Source organism: Podarcis liolepis, assembly GCF_965112155.1.
Source record: "Podarcis liolepis genome assembly, chromosome: 13".
Classification (NCBI taxonomy): domain Eukaryota; kingdom Metazoa; phylum Chordata; class Lepidosauria; order Squamata; family Lacertidae; genus Podarcis; species Podarcis liolepis.
The window spans coordinates 4720117-4739221 of NC_139573.1; the positions used below are offsets into that span (position 1 = coordinate 4720117).

Here is a 19105-nt window from a genome sequence, read left to right on the forward strand (position 1 = left end):
TTCAGTCTGCGCTGCTCCTACCCTTAATTTTCTCTCCCTCCCCTCCCCCCCCCATTTACCTTTTCCTTCGCCTGGAACTGTGTTGCCTTAATGACTGAGCGCCATGATCTGCGGAAGCTCTCTGGAGTGACTGTCTTGCAATCATCTTAACAAATTAGCCCTCTTCTCTCTCCCTCTTTGAGTGCCCCGGTGGGGGTTTGGCTGAACAAGGGGAGGCGGAAGAAGATTGTGAGTCTTGGACTCCCAGTTTTCACGAGGCAGGCCCCGCTGGTGACTCGCACGATTCATTTGCGTCGGGGTGGGGTCGGGTGGGGGGTTTGAACTGCGGAAAGTGACAGCTTTTGGGGCGAGGCTTCTCCCCGCATCTTGCAGGGCTGGGGGAGCCAAACTGAATGGTATGGGAAATGTGTGGCTGATTTTTTTGTTACCTAAATAGGAGCCTGTAGGGCAGGATGATCAGGACCATGCCAGGAGGGGAAATGTTTTTTCACCGTTCCCCCACCCCCTGCATCCCACAGTCCTGATGAAAATTGCCCCCGAAGTGGCTGCTGTTCTTGGGATGTGGAAGGGAATGAGTCCCCGCCCTCCCTGTGTGGTGTTGTCCTGATCAGCAACCCCCCCCCACCACCACCACTCCAACACTTGCTATTTAAAGAACAAGAATCAGACACAACAATTGCATGCACCAATTTTTGCATGCCGTCTAGTTTGTTCCGATTCAGAGGCAGGCTGCTTTTAAACTGGAGGAGACTACAGCCTCAACCTCCATGAACTGGTGTCATCTAGTGTGGCTGCTCACACATTAGACTCAGTCTGATGCAATGGAATAGCAGGCCAGGCTCCGGGCTTGTATGGTTCCCAGTCCTGCTCCTAAACACGTGGGATGGGGGGAAGACGGTGCAATCCAACGCGGTCTCTGCAAGCGGCTCGTCCTGTCGGATGCGCACGCTCTGCCTCCCTTTGCTTGAGCTTGGCCTCTTTCCCTTTTCACTCAGAAACCCTGCATTGAAAGCCGGATCGCCTTGTCTGGCCTCCGAGATGAGATGTGGACAGAGGACCACAAGGCCGCCATGGATCAGTTTCTGAAGGACCCCACCCAGCAGATGCTTGTCTTCTACATTGACGACTTTGCCGGCTTGAAAGTGGAGCCGGTCATGCCATTCCAGGTTGGTTTGGCTCAGTCTGTCACGGACCACCTGAGAGGCTCCTCTGTGTGTTTGGTAGGGGTAACAATGTGGGGAGGTTTGCCATTTCCTCTGCAGTGCAAAAGCATAAGAGCACCCTGCCCTGGGGCTGAATCTGACCCATCTAGCCTGGCGGCAACCTCATGCTTCCAGGAAGCCCACTAGCAGAGTTTGGCCCTCTTCCCCTCTTCTTGCCCTTCAGCACCTAGTATTCAGTGATATACTGCCTTTGAACCAGGAGGCCCCATCTAGCAAAGGCCACTGATCCTGAATTTTCCTGGTCCTCTAAATAAGTGGGGCCTTTCCAGCCTTTGATACTTCATTAGTAGGTTTCCAACTGGCCAGATTGTATCAGGAGTTTTCTAATCCCTTGCCCCCAGGGTGTTTGCCTGCATAGGGTGTAAGGTGGCTACCTTTGTTTCAGCCTTTCTTCTTCTGAAGGTTGGTCTCTTTGCTGTTCTGTATCTCAGATTAAATTACCCTGGATCCCCAGGCTCATGTTTCCCAAAAGCAGTGGGGAATCCAGTTCTTAATTAAAAGCAAAAGGTTGCATGTTTGTTTGTGACAACCTGCCACTCAACCTCTGCCTACTCCCAATTTATTCTCGGGAGGCATTTTGCCTGCTCTGTGGAACAAGGCTCTGCGGCAGGCACCTGTGCTGTGGACGGATGTGGCAGTTTTATGGGGCAGTAGCAGACACTCTGGCATCAATCAGCTCCAATGGTCTAGTCCTGGGCACTGAAAATACCGTATTTTTTGCTCCACAGGGAGCACCGGACCATAGGGCGCACCTAGGGGGTTTTATTTGGGGGGGGAGAAAAAAATATCCCCCCCAGCCGCGACCCCAGCCCCCAGAACAGGTCCAGGAGTGGCAGCAAGATTGCGCGCAAGCTCGCCGCTGCTCCCGGGGCTTGCGGGGCTGGGGACGGGGGGAGCCCGAGCTTCCCCCGACCCCAGCCCCCAGAACAGGCTTCTATCTGCAAGCCTTTGGAGCCCGAAGTCTTGCGGATAACTGCCTGAAGCCCGAGGAGCGCAGCGCCAACTCCCGCTGCGCTCCCCGGGCTTCAGGCTGCAGGCTGCTATCCGCTTCCCTGGGCTTCAGGCTGCAGGAACTCCCGCTGCGCTCAGAAGGCTTGTGGATAGCTGCCTGAAGCCTGCATTTGCTCCATAGGATGCACACACATTTCCCCTTCATTTTTGGAGGGGGGAAAGTGCGTCTTATAGAGCGAAAAATACGGTATGTGTAAACTAGACTCAGGGCAGTTTAGAAGCTCTAATCCCAGAGCTGGAGGTCTCTAGGATAAGTTTCTGCTGAGGATCCTGCCGTCTCTAACTCAGCATTGTCCCCGCAGGAGCAGAAGCAGCTCACTTACTTCATCCGCCAAGAGAACGCAGAGATTACAGAAGAGAACTTCCACGAGGTCGTCCAGTTTGGCACTGTCCGGAAGCCCTACATAGATTCCTTGATCCGCAATCTCAACGCCGTGTATCTCCCCCAGCTCTTTCGCAAGTCAACCTGGCCCGAAAGCATAAAGAACGAGTTTTTCTCAGAAATTTACCACTTTATGACCTCTCTCACAGGTAGGACTCCCTGCTCTCCTCCCTTCCTGGATCTGACTTTTATGTAGGGCTGGGCTTGCCATTTTACTGAGTTCTAACTAAGACCTCCCTCTCAAGATTTGCCAGATCAAGAAAGGAGATTCCAACTGAGCATGGTGGCAATTGCCGTTCAGCAGTGGGATTGTCTACCCCGGAGGGTGTCAGAGTCTCCTTCACTGGAGGTTTTTAAACAGAGGTTGGATGCCCAGCTGCCAGGGATCTTTAGCTGCGACTCCTGCATTGGACTAGATGACCATTGGGTGCCTTCCAACTCTAAAATTATATGACAGTTCAGATCAATCTGCGGAATTCAGTACACCTCACACTCCCTAATGCGCATCATCATTGGTCCCTGGCCCACAGTTTCTCAGCCTCAGAGCTCTTCCTGCTGATATTTCATTACCCATCCTGTTCTTAGGCCATGAGAGGAGGTTTCCCCCAGAAGTTGCACCCTTTCTCAATATTCTATTGCTGACACTTTTCCTTTGAGCAGGAGGAATGTTGCTGTTACACCACAGCTCGTGGTTTTAGAAGGCCATCCTATTCTCCAAGAAATTCATTGCCGGCAGTGACGACTGTGGCGTGCTGCTTGGAGGCTGGATCTGCTGTCTCCTCAGTAGCTCCCCCATCCATGCCACCTCTACACCCATCTCGTGCTGCTGGTCTCCTCCTACCCACGTAGATCATTATTCCCCCCCTTGATCTTGACGTAGATCTCCACTCACCATTTCATCCCTGGCCAGGGTGAGGTGGGGCACCATTTTGAGGCTCGCCTCAGGTGTCAAAATGTCTTGGGCCATTCCTGGGTTACCGGCTGGCTACCTGACCGACAGAAAACAACCAGCCTTTTGCCTAGGTTTACACATCAGAAGGCTGCCAGTATGCTTAGTGCAGGCATGGCCAAACTTGGCCCTCCAGATGTTTTAGGACTGCAATTCCCATCATCCCTAGCTAACATGATCAGTGGTCAGGGATGATGGGAATTGTAGTCTCAGAACAGCTGGAGGGCCAAGTTTGGCCATGCCTGGTAGTGTCTTTGTACTCACAGAGTTTCTTGGTGCCTTGGTCTTTCCCCCAGTCACCCTTAAACATGTGCATGTCGGAATGTATCCCTGCATTTCTTATTATTATGGAAGGCATTAGGGAAGCTGAGCACATTTGCTTAAACATGCCACCTGCATAAATTACTCCCATGAGGTTTTGCTTTTCCGCACAGCTTGGGACATTGGGTCAAGGGAGAGGGCTGCGCGGTAGCAGGTACAGTGGTACCTCGGGTTACATACGCTTCACGTTACATACGCTTCAGGTTACAGACTCCGCTAACCCAGAAATAGTACCTCGGGTTAAGAACTTTGCTTCAGGATGAGAACAGAAATCGTGCTCCGGCGGCGTGGTGGCAGCGGGAGGCCCCATTAGCTAAAGTGGTGCTTCAGGTTAAGAGAAGTTTTAGGTTAAGAACAGACCTCCGGAACGAATTAAGTTCTTAACCCGAGGTACCACTGTATGTCAAATCCGATGACTGTTGGTGCCCTGCTGAGGAACCATAAACCATGTTTCCTGTTCTATGTCTTATGAGAGAACCCTTCCTTCCTTCCTTCCTTCCTTCCTTCCTTCCTTCCTTCCTTCCTTCCTTCCTTCCTTCCTCCCTCCCTCCCTTCCTCCCTTCCCTTCCCTTCCCTTCCCTTCCCTTCCTTCTTTCCCTCCCTCCAAGACCCCCCCAGAAACAGCAATTTGCCAGAACGTTGCCTCTCTGCTTTGTCACTCTTTCTCCATCTTTGTCCCTCTCTAGACACTCGCTCCAAAATGAGGGGCCGCACCATCCTCTACATCCCAATCGAGTCCCTGACCATCAAGACGGAGATGGCCTTGAAGGACAAAGCCCTGGTTCAGCGGCTGGAGAGTGAGTGGCGTGGCGGATCTCTGGGGACTTGGGCCCTGGAGGTGGGGGGGGTGGTAACAGCAGGAGAGGAAGACGGCTGATGGGGAGGATGAAGCTTGACCGAGAGGCTTGCCAGCCGAGCAGCAGTGCTTGGACTGTAAGTGAATTAACCCCTCGCAGCATATGAGCTGCATCCATCATTCCCAATCACAGAAAACGGGTTTGTCAGGCTGTGAACGTCTGCAGGGCCCCTTTGTGGGGTTATTAGTTCTGCTGCAGGCGTTTTCTGTCAGGAAATGGAAGGCAGGGGCAGGTTAGGCCTCTCCCTAGCCCTTCATCCCACCTTCACGGGTTGCCTCGTTGGTGAAATTGCTCCTCTCCACTCCCCCACCCCACCTCCCATCTAAATTCTGCACCACGCACAGAACACAATGTGCAAATGGAGAAAACAATGGCACCGGGATGACCCACACACAAACACACACTTTTCTGAATTTTTAGAGCATTCCTTATTAGAGCATTCATTTTTCCATCTGTGCTGGCAAGATCTGGGGGAGATGTGCAGGCTGGGAGAGAGAGAATGACTAGGAGGCCTGGGAGCAGACAAGCTGCCATGTGTCAGGAAGAGAAGAGAATGGCTGCAGGGCCCAGAAATTTCCTTCAAGCGCTGCTTGGATCCTTTGATTTGTTGAGGAGACTTTCACCTGTCCAAGGACCAGCCTTCTAGAGATCTGTTTTGGAGTCCATGTGGTGGGATTTGAAGTGAGCACGAAGCATTTCCTGCCCTTGTGCCCATGGGAGCTAGAGACTTGATCTGTTCAAACAGACATAAACCTGTCCTCGACTCCATGCCCAGCATAGGCCACCACAGTGCTTCCTCTTTGTGGTTTGGTAGGTGCAAAGGAGACACCATAATCCGGGAGGTGCAGTAACACCTGTGTGCTTCAGCAATTCCCCTTGAGGTTATTAAATAATAACACAACAAAGATAACAAATAATATTCCGTTCTCTGGAATGGTGGAGCAGTCCATTGAGGAGCAAGTGCTGATACTTTGGGGAGAGAATGAGGAACTCTCAAGAGCAGGCATAGGCAAACTCGGCCCTCCAGATGTTTTGGGACTACAATTCCCATCACCCCTGACCACTGGTCCTGTTAGCTAGGGATCATGGGAGTTGTAGTCCCAAAACATCTGGAGGACCGAGTTTGCCTATGCCTGCTCAAGAGAGCTGGAATTTAAGCAGACTGGCCAACCAATTCATAAACTCACCATGGCGGATCTTGTGGTTTATGTTATAATTCTGTTCGCACTAAGTGGTTCCTTTCTGCAGAAGCAGAGCCCTGGTGTACAGTGGTGCCTCGCAAGACGAAAATAATTCGTTCCGCGAGTCTTTTCGTCTTGCAATGTTTTTCGTCTTGCGAAGCACGGTCCATCGCAACTGCGCCTTTTCAAGCGGCTTTAAAAAAAAAGCGCGAGACGTTTTCGTCTTGCGAAGCAAGCCCATAGGGAAATTCGTCTAGCGAAGCAACGCAAAACCGAAAAACCCTTTCGTCTAGCGAGTTTTTCGTCTTGCGAGGCATTCGTCTTACGGGGCACCACTGTATCTCATACCAAGACTCCACCTTGTCCGGCATCCTGTTCACTCACTGGCCAACCAGATCCCTCCAGGGTACCCCAAAGACCTGGGAGGCCAAAGCTCCCCCCCCTCTTTTTAGCTTCCAACAACTTACAGCTGTCAACAGACCTCCCATAAAAACCTCAGAAAAGCTCAGCAGCCGCACCAGATCCGAAGGCCCAGTGCCTACGCGAAGCCAGAAAGGAGGACCAGAGTGCAGCAACCATGCTCTCTCCTCTTGTCACCATCAGCAACCGGCTTTCTGATCCCGGAGGCTGCTGCACGGCCATCTTGAAGGGGAGCCATTGGCAGCTTTCTCCTTCTGTATGGTTTCCCCCTATCTTCTTTTGAAAGCCATCAAAGCCAACAGGCAACTGAAATATACTCCGAGTCGCAAAGTGATTTCATGCTCTTTATTCAGCTCATAGTGGTGAGGAGGAATGAATGAAAGTCCCCTCACAGTATCTGCTTTATATACATTATTTACACAATGGGCTGCACATGATTGGCTAATTCCGGAATTCTGCTGTAAGCCAATCAGGTTGTGGATTCACTTCTATCTGGAGCAGGATTGGGTGGTTCCTTCCAACCAATCATACTGCTGCATTGTTCTAGGACCAATCAGACTGCTGCAATTTGGATCCTATTGTTCTAGGACCAATCAGACTGCTTCAGTTTGGATCCTATTCAACTCAGTACATAACAGCAACCCTGCACCTTATTGAGTCATAAGTGTTCATAAGGCACGACAGAGGGCATCTACCCACCGGCTGCTGCAGGAAATCTTGTGGCAGTGAGTTCCAGAAGTAAATTATGTCCCTGTGGGAAGAAGGACCCTTCTTTCGTCTTTTCTGAATCTTCCACTGAACTGTTTCATAGGGTGACCCTACGAAAGTTCCACTTTTCCTCACTTTCTGCACATCATGCGCAATTTTATAAACCTCATGTATTATGTGTCATACCAGTTTCCCTCCTCCCAGCACCGCCCCCTCCCCCCCCCGAAGGCTGCCTTGTGACAGGCGGGCGGCTGATGTATAAGATGCTAATGGGGGGTGAATCATTCTTCACCCTTCTCTCCAGCACCTTTTCTCCTCGGGTCTATTAAAAATCCTGCTTTTGTTATTATTTTGGGGGAAGAGGGCTGGTGGTGGTGACGCTGAGGGGAAATGTGCACACACCAAAAATCTCGAGAATAAGAATGTGGGGTGGGAGGGAGAGGAACTTTGGCCCCTTCATCTCAAAATCAGAACCGTGTGTGGTTTTGTTCTCGAGGTACGTGGAGCCCACTGCTTTCACCACTAAGGGTGCTTCCAGACAGGGACGATATCTCACAAACGGGGCTCTGAGATCTGATTTGTTCTGTGTCCACATGCACGCAGTTGAAGTCTTTCACTTTCCGTAGCTGTGCTGCGGTTTCATATCCACACTGGTGGGTTGTCCTCAATCAGATCTTTCCGTTTACTGGCCCCTCCCTTCAAGGACAACACCACCCTCCACTAACATTTCCGCAGGTGGCGCTGTGGTCTAAACCACTGAGCCTCTTGGGCTTGCCAATCGGAAGATTGGCGGTTCAAATCTGCACAATGGGGTGAGCTCCCGTTGCTCCGTCCCAGCTCCTGCCAACCCAGCAGTTTGAAAGCACACCAGTACAAGTAGATAAATAGGGACCACTGCGGCGGGAAGGTAAACAGCATTTCTGTGCATTCTGGCTTCCGCCACAGTGTTCTGTTGCACCATTTAGTCCTGGTGGCCACATGACCCGGAAAGCTGTCTGTGGACAAACGCCGGCTCCCTCGGCCTGAAAACGAGATGAGCGCCGCAACCCCATAGTCGCCTTTGACTGGACTTAACCATCCAGGGGTCCTTTACCTTTTCTTACCCCATTATGGGCAATTTCTGAATCTGCGCATGTGGACCTCTAAAAAATAATATCACAGTAAGTGTGGAAGAGCAAATATCATCAACCCTTAGCTGTCATGTTTCATGATGAGCAGAATGGAGCTTGTGCTTTTTAGCGGAAGTGGCAACATTGAGCAAGGTGGACTGATGGTTGGACTCAGTGTAAGGCAGGTAGCTGTGACACAGCTTATTCCTTCATGGGATCTCTTCATCCCAGGTCTGGCCACTGCTCCTGAACCTGCCCCAGTTGGCATCCTGCATATTTCAAAGGGCTGCTCTCCAAAATATAAATGGTTTATGCCCTCCATTTGTCCCTCCTGCTCAGCCCACAGCACCTATTTTCTTTATCCCAGCATTCGAAGGGACACAAGGGGAGGCATCCCTGGCCATTGTTTTGCCAGAGCACAGCCCCTGGAAAGCAGCAAGGGACACCTTTGCTATTCTGGGTGTTAAAAATGCGCAGTACTTGGTTTTATTTTACTGCTGTTTTTAATGGGCACATTACCCATCCTGAGCCTTCAGGGTACGGCCGCTTTGAGATGCCTGTTCTGTCCTTTGTTTTCCTTATCTTGCCAGGGTCCCTCTCTGCGCCTTAAGGGAAAGGGCACGACCTGCCTGCTCCAGCCTATTCATCTGCCTCAGGGCAGAGAGGAGAGAAAAACCCAATATATATATATATTTCTCTCTCTCCTCTCCTCTCCACCCCTTTGCTCAGGAACTTCTTGTAACCTCTCTTAGTGCTTTTTGAGTGACATTCTTGGGTTGGGGGGCACTTTCTTCCCCACACTCCCAGAGTTCCCCTTTGAAGTGAAACCGGGGATTGCAGAGCCCAAGAGAGGCTTGAGAACTGAACCAGAGCAGGCCTTAAATGCGGAAAAGGCACTGGCCGAGCTGCCACTTGTGGCCATACGACAGGTGGGGGGCATCACAACTGCCCCCCCCTGCTTTCCCGACGCAGTGGTCCCCTGAGGTGATTTCTCCCTCAGCTGTTCTCCTCCAATACTTCTAGTTTTGGAGCCAAGTTGAAGGAGAAATTACCTCGGGGGCACGGGTTGCAGGGAGAAAAGTCTCTTGGGGTGGGGGCGCACGGCACCCCCATACGGACCTTCCTTTTGTGCTTTGAACTCAGTCTCCTGTGTTTGAAGAGGCAGGCCCGCCGCCATCTTGTGCGGCTTGTCTCTCTGGGCCCGTCCCGCCATCCCATTGCCCCAGCCGCGTCTCGTCCCCTTTGTCTCCCGGGGCTGCTGGTTCTGTTACTGCCCCGCAGGCAGAAAAGGAAAGAAAGGCTGAAGCGCCGGCGAGAGAAATCGCCAGTCAGATCTGGCGCAGCGGCTCGTTTGTTCCGCCCTGCGCAAATTCAATTGAACATCTCGCTACGGACAAGGGGAAAAGATGTTGACTGAATTATGCAGCGCGTGTGTCTCTATTAGGAATAATAAAGCAGAGCCTGGCAAAGGTGTGCCTCACCAGGGGTTGTTCGGTCCTTTTCTTCCGTATGCAAATGGCAGAGGAAGCCCACTGGGGGAGCCTGCTGGGCCTGGCTTGCCCCCTCAGCCGCTGTACTGTGTGAGGGACATGTCAGACATCCTGTTCTGAAGGTGTGGGCCCACAAAATGTTCTTGTGTACTGAAATATACTCAGAGTCACAAAGTGATTTCATGCTCTTTATTCAGCTCATAGTGGAGAGGAGGAATGAATGAAGGTCCCCTCACAGTATCTGCTTTATATACATTATTTACACAATGGGCTGCACATGATTGGCTAATTCCGGAATTCTCCTGTAAGCCAATCAGGTTGTGGATTCACTTCTATCTGGAGCAGGATTGGGTGGTTCCTGCCAACCAATCATACTGCTGCATTGTTCTAGGACCAATCAGACTGCTGCATTCTGAATCCTATTGTTCTAGGACCAATCAGACTGCTGCATTCTGAATCCTATTGTTCTAGGACCAATCAGACTGCTGCATTTTGGATCCTATTGTTCTAGGACCAATCAGACTGCTGCAGTTTGGATCCTATTCAACTCAGTATATAACATGTGCATAAAAATAAATGCCACAGATGTACAGTCATACCTCGGGTTGAAGTTAATTCAGGTTGAGCATTTTCGGGTTGCGCTCTGTGGCAACCTGGAAGTAACAGAACGCGTTACTTCTGGGTTTTGCCACTCGCGCATGCGCAGACGGTCAAAATGACATCGTGCGCAGAAGCGGGGAATTGCGATCCGCTTCATGATGCAAATGGGGCTCCAGAGCGGATCCCGTTCGTATCCAGAGGTACCACTGTATATTTTTAGTGTTGGACAGCAGCCTGCCCCTATCTGCCCCTCCAGGGGTTTTGGACTACAACTCCCATCAGCCATAGCTGGCTGTGGCTGATGGGAGCTGTAGTCCAATACATCTGGAAGGAGCAGGTTGGGGATATATTGTCATAAGAACGCCATCCCTTGAGGGATCTGGGCCTGGCTGCAGTTCCCCACTGCCTGGATTTACCCATGGCCTCCTGCAGGCCTCTCCTGCCCCAACACGGGTGAAGCGGCTTGCGTTTCCTTGCTGTTGCTGCCTTCGGCTTTCTTCTGGCGTCCAGGAGAGGCGGCTCCTTGTTCGCTCTGCCTCGCTTGTGGCGTTGCATAAATTGCCATTACCGTTGGCTTTTGGCAACAAAGGAAAATAAAAAGGCCTTTTAGTAACAACAGGCATTAATTGACCCGTTTTTTGGATTGAACGCCGCAGCACTTCACTATGGCCCAAGCTCATTTGGGCATGTGGGGGGAATAGACTCCAGAACGTTCTTATCTCTCCTCGATTTTGTAGCTTTTAAAACACAGACACACACGCAAAGCACAAGGGGAGACAACCCGTTCATCTTGTGCCTTGTTTTATCTCTGAATTCGAGTATAGGAAATTTTTTTCCAAAGCATAAAAGTGGAGCGTGCCCCTTTTCAAAGTTTAACAGCATTATGAAGAAATCCCCCACTGCCATAGACAGATGGAGGATTTGAAATTCACATGATTGTCCCATAATGAGAGGCCTGTGCGGTTGGCAGCGCCCAGCCTGCAATGTTCGCTGCGCGCATTAAAATCTTCCCATGGCTGGATATTTTGCATGGCAATGCATGCTTGGGTTAAGCATCCAATTGGCTACCTTGGGGTCGTCTCTTGTGTGACTAAAACCTCAGCTGTTATCAAGCACTTAGAGATACTTGGCTATTCTAATCCCTGGGCTGTGTGATTGTCTTACCCCTGTAATTTGGCACAGAGACTGCAGCTTCCACGCTGCGATACTAACTCTTCCTAGATGGCTGCTCTCTAGCTATTAGCCTCTTCCATTCCAAGAGCGGGGGGAAAGCAGCAAACTTGGTGAGCTTCAGATGCCACAAACTCTCCCCACAACTGAGGCCCTGCGGCTCCTTTCGGCAGTTCCCTCTTCCGGGGGTTCTCGTGCACCTGGAAGTGTTGTTCCCCCCTCTTTCCGCAGCCAGGGGAGCCCCTTTTATGATTCAGACCTGCAGGGCCCCCTCCTCTTAGCTCTCCCCCAGAATGCACTTGGACACGAGGCATTTGGGATCTATCAGACAGCAGACCGCAAAGTAGAAGGTAATTTCTGCACGAGCCCAGGCGCAGCAGCCAAAGCCCCATATTAAAGAGCAGGGATGGCGGCGCATTCAGGCAAGTGTCAGAGCCTCGTGTGCAGAAGGGCTGGGACAAAGAATTTGCCGCGTTTCCCTCTCCTTTCTGATGTACAGGAGGAGAGCGGTGTGGTTCGAAAAACATCAAAGCCCCGACAGCGCCGCCATGGCTCAAAACAGTGTGTGTTCACACAGAATGAAGGCAAATGGCGCCAGGTACTCTTGGAGGGATCTCAAACCCTCCCCCCCCCCCAAGGAACATGCCTGATTTCTGTGTGACTCACCCTGTCTCTTTGTATAAGAGTATATTCTCCACCCAGGGGACTCTGTGCAGTGAAGCCATGGCATGATATATCCCAGAATTCTTTTTCTGCTTTCCAGAGTGGAGACAGATCTTCTCTCTCTCTAGCAGACGCTCCATGAGGTCCCTCCACATATCCACTCCTGCCCAAGCACAGCAGCGATTAAAGTGTTTTAGGCGTTTGTGAAGCACCAGTTCCTATGCACATGTCCAGAGACTCTTAACCTGTGATCTGCTCTCTTTTCTGACTGTGTACTGCATTGATCCATAGGCAACTCAAACCGTGCCTTAATGTTAAGCTGTTAGCTGCCTGTTCAGCGGTCTGGTGGTTTTTTCCGTTCTGAGCATCAGGTGAAGAAGAAGAAGAAGAGTTTGGATTTGATATCCCGCCTTTCACTCCCCTTCAGGAGTCTCAAAGCGGCTAACATTCTCCTTTCCCTTCCTCCCCCACAACAAACACTCTGTGAGGAGAATGGGGCTGAGAGACTTCAAAGAAGTGTGACTGGCCCAAGGTCACCCAGCAGCTGCATGTGGAGGAGCGGAGACGCGAACCCGGTTCCCCAGATTACGAGACTACCGCTCTTAACCACTACACCACATTGGCATGTGTGGCTGCCCCACAGATTCACTGAGCAACTTTGGGTTAGGTTCCACTCTCCGTCCTCACACATGGCAGGCAAGGCAACCGCTGTTACTATAAAAACTGGTCAGGGCCTTTTGTGCTGAGGCAAAGCATATATATATATATATATATATATATATATATATATATATGGGTGAAAGGCCCCAGAGCTTACACTGTGAGTTGATTCCTGAAGCTTGGCAGACCTGGGGGCCATCTGATTTTATTTTATTTTTATTTGCTGTTGCTGCTGTTGTTCCAGCATCCATGATTCACTGGACCCGGCAGATCAAGGAGGTTCTGAGGGCACAAGAGGCTGTGGAGAGCAGAGAGAGCTCAGGCCCGCTGGAAGAGATCGAGTTCTGGAGGAACCGCTGTACAGACCTCTCCGAAATCAGCAAGCAGCTCTGCCAACAGGGCGTGAAGCACATCGAAACCATTCTGGCCTTTTCCAAGTCTTCCTACGTGACCCCTTTCCAGCGGCTTGCCAAACAGATCCAGGTGGGTGCAGGTTGGGTAGGGCAGGGAGGGAATTGTCTCAGGAAAGGGGCTTTCGGTTTCTTCCACACCAAGCCCTTCCTCCAGTCTGCCTCTCCTTCATGGGAAGGGTTCAGGAGGCGGTTGAGCCGTGTCTGTGGGGGCACGGATCCTGCTTCAGTCCTTGTTTATTGCTCTGTGGTTGCTTTGCAGGATGGATCAGAGCAGGCCCAGTCAAACCTCCGATTCCTCTCCATCCTGAAAGAACCGTTCCAGGAGCTATCCACCCTTCGCCCCCAAAACATCCCCGAAAAGTTGCCTCACCTCATCAGCCTCGTCCGAATTGTGTGGGTCAACTCCCCATACTACAACACCCGAGAGAGAATCACAGCCCTGTTCAGAAAGGTGAGGACTGCACTTCTCTCTTCGAACCTAGACCGTTTCCTTCCTTCTAAACAGGTTTTACTTAGTACAAATAACGTCCAAAGCAAGCTGTAAAATTCGGCATAAAATAACAGCATAAATGTTTATAGATAGCAAAAGTCTGTCTGGGCTTCTGAGGGAGGCTAAGCCACACAGGAATTTATGCCCAGCTGCTCTGACCCTTCGCCGTCTCTCCTTCTCCTCGCCTTGGAACTGGTGGTCATAAAAGTTTTGTTCCATCCATTCTTCTCCATATCCCAAACCTCACTATCTTTTTGCTCTTGTGTGGCCCAAATCCTTTGCATCTGAGCTTCCCTGGTATGTCTAACCAAGCTCTCCCCTTCAGGCTGCTTGTCTGCCTGTCTCTATCCTAGAAGCAAGCTAAGCATATGCTATTGGTCCAGGCAAGAGTTGGATGATTAAGCCCTGTACAATTTTGCCTATAAGCCTATCTTCCGTTTTATTCCTTGATGCCGTTCCGGTGTTGGTAATGATGAACATCTCTTCTTTCAAACCCGGTTCTGCTTATTACCTTCCCCAACCCCAACCCCCAAGTAACTGAAGTAATTACCTGGGATGCGGTGCAACTTCCTGAAATATGCCATGACTGTTCAAGAGATATTTGAAATATAAATGCTTTTAAATAAAATCAAATTACTCTGGATAAAATATCTCAAAAATCATATCTCTGTGTTGTCATGTGTAGACACATGAGTTAGCATGTAACACATGATAAGGGACATGGGCATGCTTGGTAACATATATGAGAGGAAAATTGCCATATGGGAACATTGGGCAATATTAGTTGTTTTTTAAGGTCTGTCTAAAACAGTGGTAGGGACGCGGGTGGTGCTGTGGGTTAAACCACAGAGCCTAGGGCTTGCTGATCAGAAGGTCAGTGGTTCAAATCCCAGTGATGGGGTGAGCTCCCGTTGCTCGGTCCCTGCTCCTGCCAGCCTAACAGTTCAAAAGCACGCCAGTGCAAGTAGATAAATAGGTACTGCTCCAGCGGGAAGGTAAATGGCGTTTCCATGCGCTGCTCTGGTTCACCAGAAGTGGCTTAGTCATGCTGGCCACATGACCCAGGAGCTGTATGCTGGCTCCCTCAGCCAGTAAAGCGAGATGAGCGCTGCATCCCCAGAGTCGGCCACGACTGGGCCTAATGGTCAGGGGTCCCTTTACCTTTAAAACAGTGGTAGCTAATTTGTTACTTTCCAATTGTTGTTGTTGGACTACAATTATCATTCCTGACCATTGGTCATGTGGACTGGAGCCGACAAGTGATGGAGTCCAGCCACAGGTTAGATGTTTGTGATCCTAAGGATTAACTCGGAGGTGGTGCTGAAGTGGCCTCACCTGACTTCTCCCTAGATGAGCAACAAAATTATCCAGATGTGCTGCAAAGACATCTCCCTGGACCGGCTCTTTGAGGGCTACATCAACTCTACCCGGCGGACTCTCCATGGCTGCATCTCATGCATGTCCTCTTGGAAGGACAGCTACCAGCACGCTGCTTATATGCACAACAAGTAAGAGGCCTTGGGCTGGCAGTGGGTGTTGGCCTGGGAACAGATGGACTGCTTTATCCCGTGTCAGGCTACTGACCTGGAACATTTGCTGAAGGATGCCATTGGTCACTGGAATGTCCAACGGTGTATTTGCAAGACCGAATGTCCTTTATCTTACTAGCAATTCTGTCTCATTACATCTCCTGTCTCCACCTTAAATTCTTCACAACATTATCTCTTTTCAAAACACATTGCTTTCCCACAAAGGAGGCATGGAGTGGCAAAGTTACTTTTGATTTCAAGGCAACACTTTGGTTCTGAAAACAGAGAATTAAAAATAAAAAAAATAAAAGTTCTTAACACTCCCTTGATCATTTTAAACTTCTTGGCTCAAACAATTTGAGCATGCTTTTTCTTTTGCCTTCAGTGGTTTAATGGTTGACTCTTTTTAAATCCAGAAAGTAGCTTGCCCACCAGATGTAAATTTCCACCGGCAGACAGAGAAACCTCTCTCAGTCATAAATTATAACCATCTCAGATATAATTAGAGAAAGGGAGGGTTTTGCAGACCCTATGCCCATTAGGGCTTTTATGTGGCTTTGTGCAAGATGTTTATTCCTCAGCTCATAAGTCATTTAACCCTGTCCACGTTCCTAGGAACTGACAGCTTTTTGGTCTCTCGATGTAGAACACAGCTTTTTCAGAGCACCAGAGGTTAATCTCCTGTTCACTCTTATCTCTAGAGTGAATTTGATAGCCAAATGTATGCCTGGCTAACATCAATCACCATGTAATAATCTCCACCAGCAACCTGCTGACAGAAGGTGTTCAGTCCGCCAAGTTCCTCCCCCGGAAGTCCTGTGCCTCATGGACCGCTTTCAGTCGTGCTGCATTCGAGGCCCATTGCCCTCCTTCTTGCCTGAATGATACCCTCAGCCGATTTCCTCCATTCTCTGGCTCTATTGGTCTTCCTGCTGTGTCAGATGACCTCCTAGCATTGGCTTGTGTCTGTTCTAGGGACAGGAGGCCTGGGAAGAGCTGAGGTTGGGCAGGGTCCCCTGCCTGGCAAGGAAGCGGTTCTCTGCTGCCTTTCCACACCATGGAGCTGAGGAGCCACGAAAGAAAGGGAAGGCCCATGTCCCAGGGCTTATAGCACCTGCTTTGGTCCTAGGTTGAATCCCCGGCATCTCCAGGTTGCACTTGGAGAGATTAACTGTCCGAAACCCTGGAGAGCTGTGTAGATGATTCTGAGCTAGATGAACCAGTGGTCAGACTCAGGAAAAGGCAGATTCCCTTGACAAGAGGCAGAGCTGAAAGCAGTTTGCAAATGGGACCAGCTTCTTGCACTCACCCCTGCATACACCAGAGTTCAGTGGGTCGGAAGGTTTCGTGTACTGTTGCCAAAAAAAATTGGACCCGAGGCTACGACAGTTGGAGAAAAGCAATGTGTGTGCACGCCACAGGGCCCTTCCCAAGCCATTTTCAGCTCTTCCTTTAAACAATTTCGTACTGTCCCCACCCCCATTTGATTCCGCAGGAGGCAGTCATAGCCCCCAATCCTGTAAAAGAGGATTCAACAAGTTCATGGAGGTGCGGGCTTTCGGTGGCTCCTAGTCACAATGGCTGTGCTCTTTTTTTATATATAAATGTTTATTGGATTTTCACAAATTATAAGAACACACACAATACACAATACAAACATACACACACAAAAACAAACATGTATAATTTCGAATCCTTTTTTTCTTAAAACTTACTTCGTCGACTTCCCCGTACCTCTCCTTTCTGCATCCCAATTCCCAAATTTGTTTCAGCCAATCCTCCCCCTTGATTTCATCTAATTTTTCCTTATTTCTTTTCTTTTACTTAATCTTTTACAGCTGTAGTCCCCTATTTTCTATAACCGCAACATTTTAACACTCATTAATTTTACAATATTTCTTAAGATAAATTTTAAATTTCATCCAATCTTCTTCCGCCTAAAATGGCTGTGCTCTTCATCAGTGATGCTTCTGAATGCCAGTCGCTAGAAAGCGCAAGAGGGGAGAGTAGCTCTTGTCCTGCTTGCATCTGTGAGGATGCTGAGCTTCGTGGATCCATCAGGCTCTTCTTATGCTCTTATTGACTGTGTCTGTTATTTCCTTCTGCAATGGCCCCCATGTTCTCCAAGCAGCCACACAGGCTGCCTAGGCTGCTCTCGCCTAGCCTTCAGTGGCTGCTTCCCTGCCGGTCGTCTGGACGTGTGGAGAACCAGCCTGCTCCGTGTCTGTCGGGTGGATATTGTTTGAGCTGCAGCGAGAGGAGAGCCGTGCGGGGCGGCTTAGCAAGGCCCCCTGCTTGCCCCTCACCCGGATCCCCGGGTCAGCTGATCCCTGGCTTCTCCATCTTCCGTTCTGGCCCTGGCTGTCTCTCCTGTTCCCCGATTCTCCTGGCTGTACTTCAGAAATAATGCAACATAATCTATCATTATGATTAGGGATGTCAGGCTTAAGTGGGTGCCTGGTCCTTGACAATTAAGTCTAAGTGTTACTTGTCTGCTTCAAATTCAAATTAGTGGGGCTGGATCAATATCGTAAAAGATATAAAGACATTTAACATGCGAGCGGCTCTGATGCAAGGCAGGCACGGCCAGGCCTGGATTAGGCACTCAAGCCGTGCTCCTGGGGCGAGGATCTCATATGTTCCCAGAGCTCTTTGATTAGATGATTTCTCCAGAACCCTCTTGCCTGCGGGGGTGGGTGGGAAGGGGCGGGGGAGAGAGAAAGACAAACAGGGGGGGACTGGCTGGCTATCTTTCAGCTTCTGTGTTCTTTCCCAGTATGCTTGGACTCTGTCTTGGGAAAGGTTCCATTGTTTTTTGTGCCCCCCCCCGATCTATATGGTCACTGGATGCACCCTCATCCTGTTTCTGACCCCTGTATGCCCCCTACTTGTATGGGCAGCCCCTTAGGCTGGGTGGGAAAAAGGATCCCTTGCCCCCAAACATGACAAAAGCTGTCTGTTCTCCTAACTATGCGACTCCTCACGCAGGCTTTCTGGGAAGGGCTGGGTACTGGACCAGACCAGCATCTTTGCCCAGGTCGATGCCTTTGTCCAGCGTTGCAAGGACCTCCTGGAGGTACGTGGGATGTCACAGCAGAAGTTCTGGTCTCAGAAATTCATTCATTCTCTGATGTGTCCCCTGTTGCTCTCCCCATTTGGAAAGATCTGTGGGTGCATGCGGCTTTGATAACTGGGCTGGGTCTTCTGCAGGGCACGCTAGGCCCATGGGATTTGGGATCTGCCCGAAACATCAGGTTGTCTGACTGGGGATCTCCACAGGCTTTAGCCTTCCCCTGGAGGGCAGAGAAATGTCCGTGAGGAGCGGTACGTTTGGGTTAGGGATTTTATGTCTGCCCAATAGGTCTGCGAGAGCCAGCAGCACTTTGCGCGCTGGGAAGACGGCAAGCAGACCCCGCTGCCCTGCTTCTTTGGCCAGCGTGGGCCCCAGATGACCAGGAGCCTGCTGGAGATCGAGGAGACCTTCAACAAGTACCTCGGCCAGCTCCGCAATGTGAAGGGAGGAATCCTGGATGTGAAGAACACCTCTTGGCATGAGGACTTCAACCGGTGAGAGATCCCCCTGGCTGCCCTTGAGCTGGGAGGGCTGGCAGGAGACAAGTCTTCCCTTGGGTCCTTCATTCAGTATACAGAAAGAGGGAGGGAGCAGAGGATGCTGGGGAGGCAAGCACAGCATCTCCTGAGGCAGAGCCTGCTGCTCCCAGTCAGGGCACTGCACTCTACCTTCTCCTTCCAACGTCCTCTCCCTTCTCTCTGTGAATCCCTGGGGGCATCAGCTTCCGTGCTGGCATCAAGGACCTGGAGGTGATGACCCAGAACCTGATCACCTCCGCCTTTGAGACGGTGAAGGACGTGGAGCGTGGTGTGGAGATCCAGGACATCTTCCATCACTTGGCATCGCGAGAGGTACT

At 50.5% G+C, this 19105-nt stretch overlaps 1 protein-coding gene across 1 annotated transcript in view; it reads left to right on the forward strand.

Moving 5' to 3' along the window:
- Positions 1-19105, forward strand: part of DNAH2 (dynein axonemal heavy chain 2) — a 150159-nt gene that overhangs the window by 23902 nt on the left and 107152 nt on the right. Inside the window, exons 4-12 of the mRNA XM_083472428.1 lie at positions 996-1166; positions 2537-2765; positions 4573-4683; positions 12989-13227; positions 13417-13608; positions 14998-15155; positions 18165-18252; positions 18538-18743; positions 18971-19100. Coding sequence (XP_083328554.1) covers positions 996-1166; positions 2537-2765; positions 4573-4683; positions 12989-13227; positions 13417-13608; positions 14998-15155; positions 18165-18252; positions 18538-18743; positions 18971-19100 — 1524 coding nt within the window. The remainder of the gene's footprint in view (positions 1-995; positions 1167-2536; positions 2766-4572; positions 4684-12988; positions 13228-13416; positions 13609-14997; positions 15156-18164; positions 18253-18537; positions 18744-18970; positions 19101-19105) is intronic.